This window comes from Cygnus olor, chromosome 28, assembly GCF_009769625.2.
Source record: "Cygnus olor isolate bCygOlo1 chromosome 28, bCygOlo1.pri.v2, whole genome shotgun sequence".
Lineage (NCBI taxonomy): Eukaryota > Metazoa > Chordata > Aves > Anseriformes > Anatidae > Cygnus > Cygnus olor.
In genome coordinates, this window is record NC_049196.1 from 1019778 (window position 1) to 1037241 (window position 17464).

The 17464-nt window shown below is 63.6% G+C and overlaps 2 protein-coding genes across 10 annotated transcripts in view; both read right to left on the bottom strand.

Annotated features, from left to right (window-relative positions):
* Window positions 1–463: 463 nt before the first annotated feature.
* On the bottom strand, window positions 464–7457 carry MTMR11 (myotubularin related protein 11). Of its 2 annotated transcripts, none has more exons than XM_040538914.1 (15): window positions 7233–7457; window positions 6855–6985; window positions 6158–6224; window positions 5924–6066; window positions 5570–5811; window positions 5385–5472; window positions 5201–5289; window positions 4980–5101; window positions 4814–4877; window positions 4482–4552; window positions 4196–4368; window positions 3903–4073; window positions 3489–3695; window positions 2603–2875; window positions 464–1721 (listed from the first exon to the last, which is right to left on the bottom strand). In XM_040538914.1, the coding sequence occupies exons 1-15, from the start codon at window positions 7279–7281 to the stop codon at window positions 1590–1592; spliced, it is 2022 nt and encodes a 673-aa protein (XP_040394848.1). In that variant the 5' UTR covers window positions 7282–7457; the 3' UTR covers window positions 464–1589. The 2 variants fall into 2 exon arrangements, with proteins under 2 accessions (XP_040394848.1, XP_040394847.1); XM_040538913.1 differs by having other exon boundaries at window positions 3489–3698.
* A 2515-nt stretch (window positions 7458–9972) lies between these two features.
* Window positions 9973–17464, bottom strand: part of OTUD7B (OTU deubiquitinase 7B) — a 41589-nt gene continuing 34097 nt past the window's right edge. For all 8 annotated transcript variants that reach the window (XM_040538900.1, XM_040538901.1, XM_040538899.1 and 5 more), the window contains 3 exons: window positions 17224–17338; window positions 16055–16139; window positions 9973–15251 (listed from right to left, as the gene is read on the bottom strand). In XM_040538900.1, the coding sequence (XP_040394834.1) occupies window positions 13950–15251; window positions 16055–16139; window positions 17224–17338 (1502 nt within the window). In that variant the 3' untranslated portion in view covers window positions 9973–13949. The remainder of the gene's footprint in view (window positions 15252–16054; window positions 16140–17223; window positions 17339–17464) is intronic.

Genomic DNA, 17464 nt, shown 5'->3' on the forward strand with positions numbered 1-17464 from the left:
TCAACGCAACCTACGTAACTCAGACCGTTTAACCTACGTAACGTAACCTACGTAATGCAGAAAAACGTAACCTATGTAACGTAATCTACGTAGCTCGACACAACCTACGTAATTCAGCCCATTTAACCTACGTAACCTACGTAGAGCAGCGCTACGTAACATGCGTAACGCAGCACAAGGCAACCTATGGAACGTAACCTACGTAACGTAACCGACGCAACGCAACGCCGCACGCGCCGGCCCCTCGCGCCCTGACGTCAGCCCCAGGCGCTAGCCCCGCCCCCTCGCGGCGGGCCGGAAATGGCGTGGGCGCCATGTTGAGGCCGGGCCTGTTCTGTCGCGATAGCCCCGCCGCGATAGGCGGCGATATCGCCCCCGCGGCCGGCAGCGCGGCTGGGGCCGGGCACCCCCACCCCAGCCCAGGGCCCCCAGCCCGGGCCGTTCACTCGGAGCCACGCCGCAGTGCCCGCAGGCCGCTTTATTGAGCTCCCCGACACAAACCTCAATAAAAAGTGCAAACCGCCGCGTGCGGGCGAGCTCCCGACATAAACCTCGATAAAAGTGCACGGCCGGGGGCCGCCAGCGCTCAGAGCCCCGTTCTCTTCACAGCCCCGGCGGGTCCCGGCCTCTTCCCGTGGCCAAGCCCTGGGGTCCCCGCCCCTCCCGTATCGCGACAGTGTGTCGCCGACAGAGGCCTGGCGCTGGGCTCCCAGCAAAGCTCGGCTCGTGTGGGAGCAAAGCGACCCCGTGGCGGGGCCGGACGCGTGGGCCCGGGGTGGTGAGCCCAGCCCCGAGGCACGTGGAGGTAGCAAGGAATTTAAGGCAAAAAAAGGGGAAATCGGCTGTGCTGGGGCGCCCGCGGCACTCCTGGGGTGCTCGGCCTCCTCCAGAGCAGCCGGGGAGCAGCATGGTAGGAGCTGGCCCCAAAAAGCCTGCGTCGGCCCCAAAAAGCCTGTGACGGCCCCAAAAAGCCTGTGACGGCCCCAAAAAGCCTATGACGGCCCCAAAAAGCCGGCGCTGGCCCCAAAAAGCCTGTGATGGCCCCAAAAAGCCGGCGCTGGCCCCAAAAAGCCTGTGATGGCCCCAAAAGGCCGGTGCTGGCCCCCAAAAGCCTGTGATGGCCCCAAAAAGCCGGCGCTGGCCCCAAAAAGCCTGTGACGGCCCCAAAAAGCCGGCGCTGGCCCCAAAAAGCCTGTGATGGCCCCAAAAGGCCGGTGCTGGCCCCCAAAAGCCTGTGATGGCCCCAAAAAGCCGGTGCTGGCCCCAAAAAGCCGGCGCTGGCCCCAAAAAGCCTGTGACGGCCCCAAAAAGCCGGTGCTGGCCCCAAAAAGCCTGTGACGGCCCCAAAAAGCCGGCGCTGGCCCCAAAAAGCTGTCCCCGGCCCCAAAAAGCCACAAGAGCCCCGGCGAGGAGCAGGGAGGCAGCAGTGGAGAGGCCGCGGGGAGCTTTGGGGGCTTTCCCCCCCAAAAAAAAAAACCCGCAGGGGAGCCCCGGGGTCAGCTCCCCCCCCCCCAAGGGCCGGCTCTGTCCCGGCGGCGTTCGTTTCCCGCCCCCCCCCCCCCGGGGTTCTTTTCCTTTTCCCCCATCCCTCATCGCGACGGTGCCAGGGGGCTGCCGGCGGCCCTGGTGCGGGGTCCCTGCGCTTGCCAGGCGCTGAGGCGGTCCTGCAGCAGCGTCAGCTCCTCCGCCAGGCCGGCCGGAGACGGGGCGAAGCGCCCGCGCTGCGGGGAGACGGGGCCCAAGCCCGTTAGGACAGACGCCCGCGGCGGGCAGGACGGACGGACGGACATGGGGTCGGGATGGACGCGCACGACCACCCGCACCAGCCCCAAACCCCGTCCTGCACAGGCTGGGGGGCAAGAAATCCGTTCCAAGCCGGGGAGCCCCTCGGGGGTGCACCCACCCGGCACAGCGCAGCCCCCCCCGGGACTCAGTTACCCTCCCCTGGGACCCGGTTCCCCCCCCTTGGGACCCGGTCCCCCCCCCCAGAACCCAGTTTCCCCCCTTGTGACCCAGTCCCCCCCCCCCCCCGTGACTCAGTTTCCCCCCCCCGGGACCCCCTTTCCCCCTCCCCGTGACTCAGTTTCCCCCCCCCGGGACCCCCTTTCCCCCTCCCCGTGACTCAGTTTCCCCCCCCGGGACCCCCTTTCCCCCCCCCGTGACTCAGTTTCCCCCCCCCAGGACCCCCTTTCCCCCTCCCCGTGACTCAGTTTCCCCCCCCGGGACCCCCTTTCCCCCCCCCCGTGACTCAGTTACCCCCCCCGGGACCCCCTTTCCCCCCCCCCCCGTGACTCAGTTTCCCCCCCCCGGGACCCCCTTTCCCCCCCCCCGTGACTCAGTTTCCCCCCCTCCTGGGATCCAGTTCCCCCCCTCCCATAACTCAGTTTCCCCCCCCGTGACTCAGTTTCCCCCCTCCAGGACCCAGTTTCCCCCACTCCAGGGCTTAGTCCCCCCCCCCGGGACCCCCTTCCCCCCCCCCGTGACTCAGTTTCCCCCCCCCAGGACCCAGTTCCCCCCCCAATGACTCAATTTCCCCCCACTTCTCCAACCAGACCCCCCCCAGGACCCCCCTCCCCCCCCAGCCCCCTTTTTGCCCCCATACCTGGGCCTCGGGCAGGCCCCGCAGGTAGCAGCGGCGCCAGAGCCGCACCGAGGGCCCCGCGGCGCAGGGCAGCAGCAGCCCCCGGGGGGGCGCGGGGACGGGGCTGCCCCCCGAGCCGCCCCCCCGCTCGCTGAGGCTCTCCAGGGAGGGGGCCCAGCGGAGCAAGCGTGGGGGGGGGCGGCCGCTGCGCCACGGGAAGGGCTGGGGACACAGCGAGCCCTTGGCCAGAGCGAAGACGTCCCCGGCTCCTGGCCCAGGCCAGGCATCGGCGGGCTGGGAAATGGGGGGAAAAAAAGAGGGGTTAGGGTAAAAAGGGGGTGGGAGAGACGGTGGTTAGGGAAAACGGGGGGAAAAATAGGGGGTAGGGTGAAAAGGGGGTGGAAAAGATGGGGGTTAGGGAAAACGGGGGGAAAAATAGGGGGTAGGGTGAAAAGGGGGTGGAAAAGATGGGGGTTAGGGAAAATGGGGGGAAATCCAGCAGTTACGGTGAAAAGGGGGTGGAAAAGCCGGTGGGTAGGGAAAATGGAGGGGAAACCAGCAGCTGGGTTAAAAGGGAGGTGGGAGAGCCAGTGGTTAGGGAAAAACGGGGAAAAGCGGCAATTAGGGTAAAAGGAGGTGTAAAAGCCAGGGGGACAACAGAGGAGATGCAGCAGGAAGGGGAAACGGGCGGAAACCCCAGCGGTTAGGGAAAACGGGGGAGAAAACCCAGCTGCCAGGGGCGGATCAGCACAGGGGAGGGATTTTAGACTCCGAGCCCCCCCAAAATCCAGCGGGAGAGCGGGGGGGGGGGGGTGTGTGTCTCGTGGCATGGGGGCAGCACAACCCCAGCACCCTCATCCCTTCCCAGCGCTGCCCCCCCAGACCCCCCCCCCCCCCCCAGGCTCACCGTGCCCGTGGTCTGGGGGTTCGCGGTGTCGGGGGGTCCCACGGTGCTGGGGACCCCCGCCGGGTTCCGAAACCGCGCCTGCTGCTGCGGGCTGTAGCGCAGCGCCCAGTCCCAAACTGGGGGCAGGCGGCTGGCGGCGCTGCCCCCCCTGCCCGGGGGGGGGTCCCACCAGCCGTTCACCGGCGTGTAGGTCTGGCTGCGGGGCTGCTGCTGCGGGGAGGAGGAAGGGACGGGGTGAGCCCCCCCCCCCCCCCAAAAAAGCTGGGGGGATTCGGGGCACGGGTGGGGAAACCGAGGCACGGCGCCGCCGGGCAGCTGGATGCGGCCCCGGGGGCGGGTGAGGAGGATTTCCCCGCCACCCTCAACCTGCTGGAAGGGGTCCAGGGGTGCCGCCGAGCCCCCAGCCCCGCTCACCGGGCCGCCGCGGCCCCGCTGGCGCTGGCAGCTGAAGAGGAAGGTGCCGCAGTAGGGCAGGAAGCTGCTGTCGTGCAGGGCCAGCAGGTACGCCTCGGTGAAGCCGAAGGCCGCCGGGAACTGCCGCACCAGCTGCCACGTGCAGTCCAGGAACAGCGGGAACACGGGCGCCTGCGGGGAAAGTGGGGGCGGGGGGGGGGGGTGGTGGAACGACACCGACCCGTCACCCTCCCCCGGGACGGGCAGGGGGGACACCGGGGGGGGGGGGGGGGGGGCTGCGGCGCGGTGCCCACCTCCTCCCGGGGGCTGTCGCGCCGCAGGCCGAGGCGGCGGGGAAAGGGGTGGCCGGCTGCCACCCACTCGCGCTGCACCAGGCTCTGGAAGCCGGGCAGGGTCCGGGCGTGGGGGTCCGCCAGGAGCTGCACCAGGGAGGCCAGCAGGCAGTTGAGGTCCCGGTCGGACGGCTCTGGTGGGACGAGGCGGTGATAAGGGAGGGGGGGTGGGGGGGGTAGGGGGGTGTTTGGGGTGTCCCCGCGGTCCCCCCGCCGTGCTCCGGTGGCCCCGCGGTGCCGGCTCTACCTTGCAGGAGGACGCAGCAGCGGCGCCCCGCCAGCAGCGATGCCACCTCGACGGCTTTCCTCAAGCAGGCGCTGGGGGCGAGGAGGGGCGTGGGGGGGGGCGGGGGGTCAGGGCACCCCAAAATGTTGCCTCTGCCTGCCCGGGGGTCTCCAGCCCCCCCGTGGGATCGGGGTAACCGCCCGTCCGCCACAGCGCCCCGTCACCCTGCAGCTGCTGGGCGTGCTTGGGGGTGAATGGCCCCCAAAGCGGGGTGGGGGGGCCGGGGGGGGGAAACATTTTGAGGGCCGGGCTTTCCCCCGCTGCCCCGCGCACCCCAAAAGCTCCCCGCTCACCGGACGTGGTCCAGCCAGCGCGTCGCCTCCAGCGCCGAGAGCCACTTCTCCTCGGCCGCCGCGCCTGCGCCGTGCGGGCAAAAGGGGGGTCAGGGGAGGGCGATGAGCCCGGGGTCCCCCCCCAGAATGAGACCTGGGGTCCCCCCCGGTCCCCGTCCCCTCTCACCGTGCAGGCAGAGCGCCCACAGCTTGAGGTGGGCAAGCTGGATGTCGGCCAGGGTGGGCAGCTCGGCGGCGTCGGCCAGCACGCACGGCCCGCGGCCCGCCCGCAGCAGAGCCTCCAGGCACCTGGGGAGGGGGACACGGAGACCCCCCCCCCTCGTGGGACCGGGCCGGGCAGCGCCCCGAAACCCCCAACCCGGCCCCAAAATCCTCGCCAGGGCTCACCTCACGTCCTCACTGCCCGGCTCCGAGGCCGCGTGGAAGCCGGCGGATCTCAGCAGGTCGCTGCCGCCCGGGTGGTGCCAGCAGAGCCGCTGCAGGCGAGACGGGGCAGGGGGAGGATGGGGACACCCCCCAGGTCACCCCCCCAGGCAGCACCCCAATTCCTCCCTCCCGCCCCGGCACTCACGGGCACGCGGCGCTCCTCGAAGTGGGCGAACGTCCGCTTGAGGTCGTGGTCCAGGAGCCCGCTGGGCACCCACAGGTAGCGGGGCAGGCTGCGGGCAGGGGGGGGGGGGGGGCGTGGGGTGGGCGCCCCCCCGGCGGGGTGGGGGCCAGCAGCCCCTTGGAGCCCGGCGCCCGGCCGGGCCGTACCTGGGGGCCATGTCGAAGCGCTCGTTGATGGCGCTCACCCTCCAGCCCGCGGCGCCCTGGCGCTTCAGCTCCTTCTCCCAGTCGTGGAGGCTCTCGAAGAGCAGCGTGGGGGCCGAGCCTTCCTCATCTTCACCCTCCTCCTCCTCCTCCGGCTTGGCTTCTGCCCGGGAGCAGCCGTCCCCGTCCCCGCTGTCCCCCGGCCACGTGGCCGTCTCCCGCGCCTGGGCGATGGCGTTGGCCACCTGCAGAGAGGAGCAACGTGACGGGGACCATGCGTGAGCCCCCCCCACCTCTTGTAATTACGCTGGGGATCGCCCAGGAGCAGGGCACGAGGCCCCCCCCCCCCCGGCTCACCCGGTACGCCTGGGGCGCCAGCCCGTTCTCGTGGAAGTGGAAGCGCAGCAGGCGGAAATCCCGGCAGAAAATCAGCAGCTCCTCGGGGATGAACTTGAGGGTGGAGGCGGCCGTCAGCACCTTGGGCTTGGTGAAGCTGCTGCCTGCGGCGGGCCGGGAGCGGCCGTCAGCGCCCGCCGAGCCCGGCCCCGCTCGTCCGAGCTCGGTGCTGTGCCCCCCCCCCGGTTCCTTTACCTGCCACCAGCTTGCGGATGCAGGGCAGCGCCACGTTGTGCTCGCTCTGCAGGGGGGCGACGGGAGGCTGCAGGAGATTTGGGAAGAGCTGGGAGCCGCTCCGGTACCCCAAAAAGGCAGCGGGGCCGCATCCGGGACCCCACAGCCTTTGTCCAGCCGGTGCTGTGACCCGTGGCAGCCCCTGTGCCCTCCCGGGTCCTGCAGCGAGGAGTTCCCCGGGTGCGGGGGGAATGGGGATCGCGGTTCTGCGTCTGAGGAGCGAGGGTGGGACGGGGATGGGGTCGGGACCGTGGCTGGGATGGGGATGGGATGAAGCAGGGGTGCAGCCGGGACGGGATCAGTGTGGGGTCAGGATGGGGCTGGGGTCAGGATGGGGCTGGGGTTGGGGTCGGGATGGGGCCGGGGTTGGGGTCGGGCTGGGGCCGGGATACCACTGGGATCGAAGCAGGATGGGGTCAGGATGTGCTTGGGATGGGGCTGGGATGCTACCGGGACGCAGCTGAGATGGGATCGCGACACGGCTGGGTTGGGGCTGGCTGGGGACGGGGCTGCAGCCAGCAGAGGGTCAGGACCAGGAGGGTTTGGGACCGGGAGGCAGCGAGGTCGGGGCCGGGGCGGGGGGGGGAAGCAGCCGGGCTGAGCTGGCTGGGGGCTTGGGGGGGGGGGGGGGGTCGGGGGGGTCGCGGCGGGACCCCACCTGCACGCCGTGCCCGGGGGCGGCCAGGAAGGCGACGCGGAGGTTGGTGCAGACCAAGGTGCCCGGCACCGAGCCGTCCCCTTCGCGGCACCGCAGCCGCACTCCCGCAGCCTCCTCCAGCACCACCTCCCCTGCGGGACGGGGCCGGTTGGCCTCCGGGGAGGAGGCGCACGGGGGTGCCCCCCCACACCCCCCAGACCCAGGGGGGTCTCTCCAGGCTGTACGTGACCCCCCCTAACACCCCCCTCATCGGTCCCCGTGCCCCCGGCCTCCCCCCACGCCCCCCTCGGCGACCCCCGAGCCTCGGCTGCGGCGGAGGCCCCCAGCATCCGGCCACCTGCCCGCGGCCGGCGGAGGCTCGGCGGCGGAGGCTCCTACCTGGGAGGCCGGGGAAGGCCGAGCGGCTGCCTCCCCTCTCCCCGTTCATGGCGGAGGACTTTGCCCGACCGGGCGGGACGGAACGGGACGGGAGCAAGAGCGGGGATCCCGAGGAGGCAGCAACCGCCCCGCTTCGGCCGCCCGCGGCCCCCCCGGCATCCTGCGGCCTCCGCTCCCCGAGCGAGGCCGGCTCCTGGCAGCGGGAGGCCAGGGCGGAGCAGAGGCGGCGGCGGCAGCACGGGGCTCACCGCCAGCCTCAGTTTCCCCCCGCGGCGTGGGGGGGGGGGAAGGTGTTCGATGAGTGGGGCACAGAGGGCAGGGGGGGGCCCCCCGTGGGCATGGGGGGGGGGGCTCCGAGCAGCTCCGGGCACCCCCAAAGGGATGCAGTGTGCTGGGGGGCACGGGGGGACCAACGGCTTCCTGAACCCCAAACGGGATGTGGGGTGCCGGGGGGGCATGCGGCTCCCTGAACCCCCAAAAGGGATGTGGGGTGCTGGGGGCACGGGGGGGACACGCAGCTCCTGGCACCCCAAAAAGGGTGCCTGGTGCTTGGGGGGGGCACACAGCTCCCTGGATGCCTGGTACTGGGGGGACAGACTGGATGAGGGACGCCTGGTACTGGGGACGTGGGGCACTTGCAGCTCCTGGCACCCCAAAAGGGATCACTGGTGCCAGAGGGGGATGCACACAGCTCCTGGCACCCCACAAGGGGCTCACGGTGCTGGGGGGAGGACACGCAACTCCCTAAACCCTATAAGGGACGTTTGGTGCCAGCGGGGGATGCTCAGCTCCCCACACCCCATAAGGAGCCGGAGGAAGGGCACTCAGCTCCCCGAACCCCATGGGGGACGCGCGGCGCCGTGCGCAGCCGGGATTCACCCGGTCCCGTTCGGGTGCCCCCATCCCGTCCCCGCACCTTCCCCCGGGGGCACCGTGCGGCCCCCGCGGGCTCCCCACGGAGGCCAAGCGGCGGTGCCGGGGAGGAACGAGCCGCTCCGTGACTCATCGCTGAGGCATCGCCATCTCCTCCCAACCCCGGAAAAGCCAGCGCTGGCCGGGCCGTGCCAAGCGGCACCGCGTGGGCCCCCGCTGGGGGCCCCGGGGGTCCTGACCCCGCTCCCGGCAGCAGGTGGAACCCCCGGGGGACCCCAAAAGCCAACCCCGCTGACTCAGCCCCTCCGGCTGGGGCAGGACCAGGGCGGCCGAGATCCAAGAACTGGCACCGGCTAAACCAGGCCTGTGGGAAGGTGTCGGAGCACTAAAATCCTATTTGGGGCCCTTTTTGCCTCCAGCTTTTTGGGGGAGCCTCAGTGTTGCGCACCCCAATTTTCCACCTGTAGGAAAATCACCCGGCAGCACAGCCCCGGGGCCCCCGGGGCGGGGCTTGGATGGGTCCCCGGCTCCAGCACCTTGCGGATGAGAAGAATTTCCTGCGGGGCTTTGGGCCAGGGATCGGCTCCAAGGCCAGGGATCGGCGGTGGGGCAGCGTCTGCGCCAGCTCGGGGTCAGCCCGGGCCGCGGGGCTGCCCCGAGAGCTGCAGGAAAATTGGCGAGCCGGCACCGACGTGGCGCTGAGCACGGCCCTGGGAGGAAGGGAAAGCACTGGGGGCAAGAATAAAATAATCCCACTGCTGTAGGGGTTGGGGGGGGGGGGTCAAAGAAACCCCACAGGAACCTGCTCTGAGCTCCCCTGACCCCACAGGGGTTCTCAGCACCCGGTAGCACCGAGGTACGTTTCCAACTGGCCCCAAAACCTCACCCTGCATCCCCCAGGCAGCAAACGCCCCCGACCCCCCGATTTGCATCATTTAGGGCACAAACAGGGGGAGCAACCTGCTTTGGGGTTCGGAAGCAGCTCCAAAATGTGGGGAGCACAGCGCCACCGGGACGCCTGTGGGATGTCCCCGAGAGGGAGGAGCGGGGCTGGGACTCGGGGCCATCGGCAGAACCCTTCCTCGGGCTCCCAGCCGGGCCTGGCTCGAGCGTGGGAGCAGGTGGAGCGAGCAGCTGAAATAGCTGGCATTTTTTCTGCTCCAGTAGGGAGCGGAGCTGTCCCACCCAGCCCGGAGCGCTCCCGTAACACCCCACGGGTAAAAACCGGGGGGTGCCGCACCCGGAGCCGGTGCGAAGCCTCCAGGCTGGGTTCTCCGAGCGTGGGACAAAGTCCTGCGAGTTCACGCGGGGACCGATCCAGCTGCTGCAGCGCTCGGCTGGACCCAGACCTTTGCTCTTCGCCCCGCCAACGCCTTCTGAGCCCAAACCTGCACCCAGAAACCCGTTTCACCCCAAAATAGCGCCGCGGGGGGGAAGAGGGCGCAGGCGTGCGCAGCCCCGGGGCCGAGAGTTTTCCTAATTTCTGAACCCACCGAAGCAGCCGGAGCGCCCCGCGTTGGCAAGGAGCCGGATTTTATCGCCACGCCGTGCCAAGCCTCGGGTGGGTTTTAAATCCTTCGCCTGACCGCCCAAAGCACCGGGGAAAGGCTCCTCCAGAAGGGTGACGAGGGACACGACCAGGGCAGGAGCAGCAGCTGGGGGGGGGTTCCCTTTAAAAGCAGCCCCCCAGTGAGCACCCAAAGAGAAGAAATTCTCCCTGAGCTCCCCGTATCGATGGCAGGAGGAAAAGCCAATAAACCCAACACGTCCCCACAAAACAGGCGAGGGGGACGCGTTGGAAGGGCCTGGAGCGGGGGCGATGCTCGTCCCGAAGCGCAGGAAAGAGGCACGGCCGCCGGCGGTGGTAATTAGTTGAACGTTGTTTATTGTCAGTGAATCTATGGTAGCATAAATGAAGGATGCCGTGAACAGCCCGATTACAACGCGCCATCTAGTGCTCAGTACAGCAGTGCTCGAACAAAGAGTAAAAATCGCCAACCCAATATTCCTTAATTTAAAAAAAAAAAAAGTCTTTTGTGAATAAATGGTTGCAGAATTAATTCAGGTCACCTCTTGTGCGATCGGTGAAGACCAGAGCATCCCACCACCCCTCCCTGGAGGGGCTGGGGACACGGGGGACGTTACGAAGCTCGTTTGGGGAGCCCGGGCAAGACGGCCAAGATGGGGCCAAAACCCAGGCTGCAGGATGGGACCCGGGGCTAAGACAAAATGAAAACTTTCCAAAAGGGTCGTGGACCTTTACTGCAGGAGGGCCAGGCTGCGCAGAAACCCCCAGGTCCCGACGGCAGCAAAGTTTCTTCCCGTTACACCGCTAAGTGCACTTGTTTCGAGACCTCGGGATCAAGTCGCAGCCTCCCCTTCCCCGTCTCCTTCACACGCCGGCGGGGCAGACGTGGGAGAAAAACCCTGGGGTGGTTTGGTGCCTCCGTGCGAGGTGCTGCGGAGCACAAGCTGCTCTCGCTCTCCCACCCCACTTAAAAAGAAAAAAAAAAAAGGTACCGAAAATATATCGAGCCCCTAAAACATATCAAAACCCTAAAATACGGCGTGGGCAGGGGCTCTGGCATGGTTATGGAAAGGAACCGGTGGTTGGTAAATGTCTTCCAATAAATATAAGTTGTATTTAATAGTCCCATGGAAAAAAATATTAGTTTCACCATAAAGGAAACAAAAATGACCTGAAAAAATCCTTAGCAGTACTGAAGAAACGCGGCCGATTCCCTCGATTCGGTGTGTAAGGCAGGAAGGTTTGGGCTCAGGGATGCTCAGGGAACAGCTGAGATTCTGCACTTCGTAGAAAAAATACTCTTTGCTATTTTACTCTTTTCATTGGAAACCTAATTTTGCCTGTAGTTGTGATTTTTTTTTTCCCCCATTTTGAGTTTAAAAAAAGCTACGAATTCCAGGAACGGCGGTAAAAATGGCAGACCAAGCACGGGCCACAGGGCTGGGCTTCAAAACCGACCCCAAAACGGGGAATTGGGGAATTAATTTTTGGGGAACTTCGCCCCTCACCTCCACCACCCCGCTCCCCTCCAGGCTCCTGGGGCTGCGGCCGTCGGGGATCGCGCGGTCCCCGGGGAGGACGGCGCCGCGGCCAAACCTCACCGGCAGGGCCACGGCATCAGCAGCGGGCACAAAGCACTCGGCCAAACTCCCTTTTCTCCCCCAAAAACCCTCAGGAGGAGGAACGGCGGCAGCGGCTCCGGCAGCTGGCCGACGCCGGCTGCGCCGCACGGCCCCCTCGGGCGGGTTGGCGCAGCGGCTGGATGGGGTTGGCCGAAGCGGGGATGATTCCCCCAAAAAAAGCAGGAAAGGGGCATTGAGCTGGTGGAGCATCAATTCGTGCCTTCCGTCCTCCCCTGCCTGCGGTCTTTGGCGGGGGGCACGGAGCGTCCCCGCTCCTCGTGCTTTGGCGGGGGGCGCAGAGCATCCCCGCTCCTCGTGCTCTCGGCAGCAGCCGAAGGATTCTACAATAAAGCTGCTGCTCCGGGGCACAGGAAAAAGAAGAGGCAGAAGCCTCTGCACAAACTGATCCCCGCACAGCGAGTTGGGTTTTGTTTTGTTTCAAATAAACCCACTCGGGTTTGATATTTGGGTTCCGCCAATGAGTTGCTGCGGGGTCACCGGGGGGAGAGCCGCCGGCACGGACCCGACCGCGCGCGCTCTCACCCCTGCAGTAAACCCAGCGCACTTTAACCCACCCCCAGGGAGAAATTCGCTGCCTTGCATCACTCCAAGAGCAGAGCACGCCCACAGCAGTCACCCTGCACGCCTCCCTGACCGCGTGCCAGCCCCGGGGCTCCCCACTGCCGGGCAAAGGGACCCTAAGGAAAACCCCGCTTGCAGCGACCTTATCTCCATGCCCCTTTTGCAGCCGGGCAAGGCTTATCTACGCTCCGAGTAGCAGCGATTTAACAAAACCCAAAAGAACAGCTTTAGTCAGAGGGGTGGAGGAGCTCGGATATTTACAGGCCGTTGGCTTCGAGCGCGACAGCCCAAACCCAGCCCTAGCGGGGCCGAGCCGAGCCACCCAGGTGGGAGCACCCGCAGCAGGCGTCGGCACCGCTTCCACCAAGGCCTTTCCTGCACAGGGACGGCCCCGGCCTTTATGAAAGCCAAAAGCAGCCATCTGCGACAGAAAAGGCCTTAGTTTGGGGCTGGGTTGTTTTTTTAGACGTACATTAAACCGGTAAAAGTTGTACGTTAGAAGAAAGCCTTAGTGTATTTGTGAGAATAAGGCTTCAGGTGAGTCCCCAGTGTTAAGTACACTTTCACCCTCTCTGCCCCGTTCTCTCTTCCCTTCTCCCCGTGGCGGGTGGGGGGGATCAGCGTGGGAAGGGATTGCATAGTTTGATGGCTTTGGAAAAACAAAAAAAAACAAAAAAAAAAAAAAAACGAGGGAATGTTGTAAAGCTTTGACTCATCAGCGTAATTCACGTTTTATTTCCACGCGGTAAAATGCTGAACCTTTGCTCTATACAGGACTGGAACGAGGATCGAGTCCAGTTTGGGATCTACAGTTACAAAAAAGATCTGTGCAAACATTGCAGTGCTAAAGTTACACCCGCCCTGAAAAACGGGGAGCTCAGGGCAGCGCTCGTGCCGCGCCGCGGGGCTCGGCCGGGGAGAAGGGGACGTAGTGGATGGACCACAGCGAGTGTGGGAGTAACACAGGTACGGGTTCGTTTTTCTTACATTTCACTCTTTAGCCCTATTATCAAAAAATATCTTTAATATTACTCAGCCTAAGGTCAGTTACGTGGCTCAGCAAAATGGAGCCGAGTTAATTCTATTCAGCAGAACAGAGGTAGTATGGAAGTAGCTTGCTCAAGTAGAAAGAGTTATCGTGTGTGTGTCCACGCACAGCTGTAAGCTAAGGGCAGCCCGGTGCAGATTTACCTCCCGGTGCCGCGGGGCGCTCTTTGTCCTCCCTGCTTCTCCACGCCGTTGGTTATTGCTGGGTGGAGACACTGACCTCGTTTCTCCGTCGATTCTAAGTCGGTTCGACTGTACCGGTAACGGTTCCGCACGGAACTTCTGCAGGAAAACTCAAAGCCACTCAGCACTGTGACCACCCCGTCCCCCTCCCACCCCAAGAAGAATTTTAAAGTAACGTTTAAAAACAAGAGCCGAGCCCCTCGGAAGGGCAGCGCCCCGAGCCCGCTGCTGCGAGGCGCTGGGAGACGTCCGCTGGGCTCAGACGAGTTCAAACCGAAAACAGAAAAATAAAAATAAAATAACGTCCGCTTCCGACTAAGCTCCTCTCAGTACCAGAAAACATCAAATAAAATAAAAACAGTGTTAAAAAAAAAAAAAAAAAAAGAAAAACCTCTCAATTAAAAGGTCTGTGACTTTCTAACTGAAATTGCTGGGGCAGTTTCGCTCGATTTGGGAGAAGCGCTACGAGAAGTGAGGGTCGAGCCCGGCCGGAGGACCTGCGGGGCGCTCGCTGCTCCCGAAGCTTTGGTCTGGTTCGGCGGTGGCGGCGAGGAGCCCCCGCGCCTCGCGCTCCGACCTGAGCTCGCCCTCCACGGCGGCTGGCTACCGAGCCCCCCCCCGGCTAACCCGAGCCCCCCCTGGCTAACCAGAGCCCGTCCAAGGCGCCCGTGCTCGTGGCGATGCCGCGGGGAGGAGGGCTGGCCGTGGGTCACCTCCGCGGCGCGGCGGCCGCATCGCGCTCCTCAGCCCGTCCGGCCAAGCGCCCGCCGCCTCCCTCCTTCCACAGACAGGGAGAGGAACGTGGGGAGGGGGGGGGGAAAATACGGGCGTTATTGCATCCCCCAGGTGCCACGGGTCCGAAGAGCAGCGCGGGCAGAGCGCTCAGAACCTGTGCACCAGAGCCTCCCGCTCCTTGCGCTTCAGCTCCTCCCTGTAGCAGCAGGAGCAGAAGTTCCCGGTTTCCGGGTGCCCGTAGAAGCTGCAGTTGGGCTGCTTGCATTTGGTCTGCTGGACGTTATAAAGAGCGCGGCCCCTCGCTTTGTCCGCTCCTTTCTGCGAGCCGTCCTGCTCCGCGTGCTCCCGGCAGCCGTTGCTGTGCGGGGCCGGACCGCCCGGGCCGTCGCGTTCCGCCGGGAAGCCGGGGTGAGAATCCGTGTCCGTGGGGGAAAATCGCCCGGCGTGGGAAGGGCTGGAGGCGTGGGGGCTCGGCCGGGCCTGGCCGCAGTGCCTGGGGAGCGTGGCGTAAGGGGGGAGGCTGCCGCAGGGCCCCCCCGCGACCTGGCGCCGGCCGTCGGGGAAGCCGGGGGGATGAGATCCTTCCGCGCTGCTGGCCACGGAGGGCCGGGGGAAGGTGAAGACGCCCGAGTAGCTGGAGGGAAAAGCTGCCATCTTCGCGCCGAGGGCCAGATCCGGGGTCTGGATGGCGTAAGCAGGAGGAGGCTGGGGGTAAGCGGGGCTGAGCATCGCCTCCTCGCCCTTGTGGGCGTTCAGCTCCGGCTCCAGCCTCTTGGCGGGGGCAGCGCTCGCCAGCGCCTTCTTCTCTGCCTCCTTTTGCTTCTGCTCGGCCAAAAAGCGCTCCTCGGCGTCCAGCAGGTACTGCTGGATCATCTCCTCCTGGTACTGGAGCCTGTTGCTGGTCTTGAGGTGGCCGGCGAAGATGAACTTGCGCTCTCCCTGCATGGCAGCCCGGAGGATGCTGAGGCTCAGCCTCACGTCGTTGCTGTACTTGTAGGGGTCCGACGGCTTCTCGGGGGCCGCTTTTCCCGGGCAGGTTTTCTCCACAGGAGCCGACAAGTCTCCTTGGGAGGATTCCTCTTTGCTTCCTTTCCTTGACTTCAAGGATCCCTTCTTTTTCTTCTCCAAGGTATCTCCCTGCCCGTTGCTCACACCTCCCTTCATAGTTTTGCTGTGCATCAACCCTCCCATGTTCTTTTTTAGCTTACTTCCCAAAGTCTTGCCAAAGCTGCCCAGCTTGTTAGCGACCGAGTCTGCCCGTTTTTTATCCTTTTCCTTGTCCTTTTCTCGGTCTTTCTTTGGTTTCTCTTTGTCCTTGCAACCCCTGCTGCCACCGTTGCTTGCCGAACTGCTGCAGACCGACTCCTTGTCGGACTCCCCTGACTCCGCAGCTGAACGAGCGTCGTCTCCTGCAGAGGCTGTAGGGGATTCTGGCTGGGCCAGAGGCGCCTGGGGAGAAAGAAAACACATATCAAAGTCAAATAAGTTCCTCAGATAAGACTTTTCAGGCTGAAGGTGAAATAAATGGAGTAGCAAGCACTCGCTAGGAGAACAGAGGGGACAAGTGGCGGCTCTCAGCTCCGGAGTTATTTCACGTCAATGCTGCAGCCAAAGAGCGACCCGCAGAACTCAGCACACGCCCTGGCCACGTGCAGGTTTCAGACAGATCAGAACAGCTCACGTGTAAGTCTGGGGAGTTTTCTCCAAAAGAGAGGAGAAAAAAAAAGCAACACAAACAATAAAAAGCTAACAAAGAAAGAAATCCTTCACGCCTGGCAGCCCGGTGACACCCGCACTGCTAAGGCAGCTGCCACGGGGATGTTGGAAGCAGGCAGAAGTTCCCAGAGCTCCACGAGTCAGTCCCGACAACGAAAGGTCCCAGGAAAATTACAGTCAAGCCGCAAGTCAGCTTCTGGTGGCCACAAACCAACAGTTTGTGTTTGTCTTGGAATAGGCAGCAGTCGTCCTCGCTGCCAGACACCTACACAGCAGGCTGCGCTGCTCAGCAGGACGTGCGAGGGCTGCGCTTCAGCTTTGCAGGAAGGATAAAAACAGGCAGGAAAAGCTCGAGAGAGACGCGCACGCACAAAAACACGAGTTGTTTATCTGCTCGGAGCTGCGCTAGCTGCCTTTTCCAATGGAAGCACGGACAACCTCACGTGAAGGAGGGCTGGGCAGACGACGACTTCGCTTCCGCCGCCCTGCAGAAGGGAGGCTGAAATAATTAAAGAAAACACCCCTCGTCTCTTTACCTGCGTGTCACAAGGCAGCGTGATCCATTTAACATTCATGTAGCTGTGCAGCAAGTGCAGCTTGGCTTCCAACGATAGCGTCACACTAAAATTTGAAACAAGCACAAGAAGTCAGAGTCAAGTCCCACTTTAAGACCCAAGGTTTTTTTCTCCATCGTTACCAAGGCATTTGCCTGTTGTCTTTATGTTAAAACGCATGTTTTAATGAGTAAAAACCATCAAGGCAGCAGCAATACAAAAGATAACATTTTTGTAGCCTTCCAAGCCTTTTAATTAAAAAGGAAATGAATAAGTAAGAAGATTCCTGTATGTCAGAATCGAGTTTGCTACAAATTAATACCAACCTGGCAAATAATCTTATTGGTACACGAGACAAGTAACACAAAAGCAGATGTCACAGATCTAAACAGAGCTAGTTTCAAAATGATTTTCCTCTCCACAAAAACAACTTCAGAAAAAAAAGCAAAGATGTTTTCTCAACAATTTCCATTTGTCATTTTTTTTTCCATTAAAAACACACAGTATTTCCTATCGGTTAAAAAAAAAAAAACAAAAAAAAACCTCAAAACGAAATATCTGTACTGTGCAATACTGTGTCGCTAAAACCTGCCCTGAGCTTTAATAAACGCGCTGATCTTGGAGGTTTCTACGTTTCCTAACCCGAAGTCATGTGATGGACAAGTCATGCTTCCAGCTCTCCGACCACGACGCCCACTATTGGCGACTCCTGGCTCAATAACAGGAAACTCGCTGCTACCAAACCGTGCCGCAGCTCGCCCGTGGTCTGAGCCCAAACCAGGACGGGTGTCTGCCTGCAAGCATCCCTCCGGCTCCTGGGGCTCATGGGCAAAGGTGTTTGTTATCTCTGGGGACGCAGGAAGGGAAAAATGCACCTTTTTGTGCCTGAGAACGCAGGCTACAATACCTGATCCTCCTTATCGAAGCCGCTAAGATGTCACTACCCTTCCCAAAATATACCAAAATACTCAGGACATCAGGAAAAAAAAGGGAAAAAAAAAAAAAGAAAAAGCTGCTCTGTCTGCACTGAATAGGTTCGTACCTCAGCACAACTTCCACCCAGACCCAAGAAACCCCCCAGTGCTCGTGAGCAGCCGGGGATAAAGAACGAACTGCGCGGCTGCGACCGCTCCGGCGTCCAGACAACCGACCTGGCCAGCTTGACGTTGTCACTGTCGTCTTTTCCCCACTGCCAATCCTTCCCGGGATCCACAGCGAAGTGCACAGGGAGCAGCTTATGCTCGGAGTCTGTCAGGGGGATCACAGCTGCACGAGGAGGAGAACAGAAAGCCCACTTAACTGCCCGAAAGGACGAGATTTGGCACGCTGCGCCAAGGCGACAGCGCCTGCCACTTCTGCGCCGCATCTCTCATCAGTCGCCCGAACTGCAGT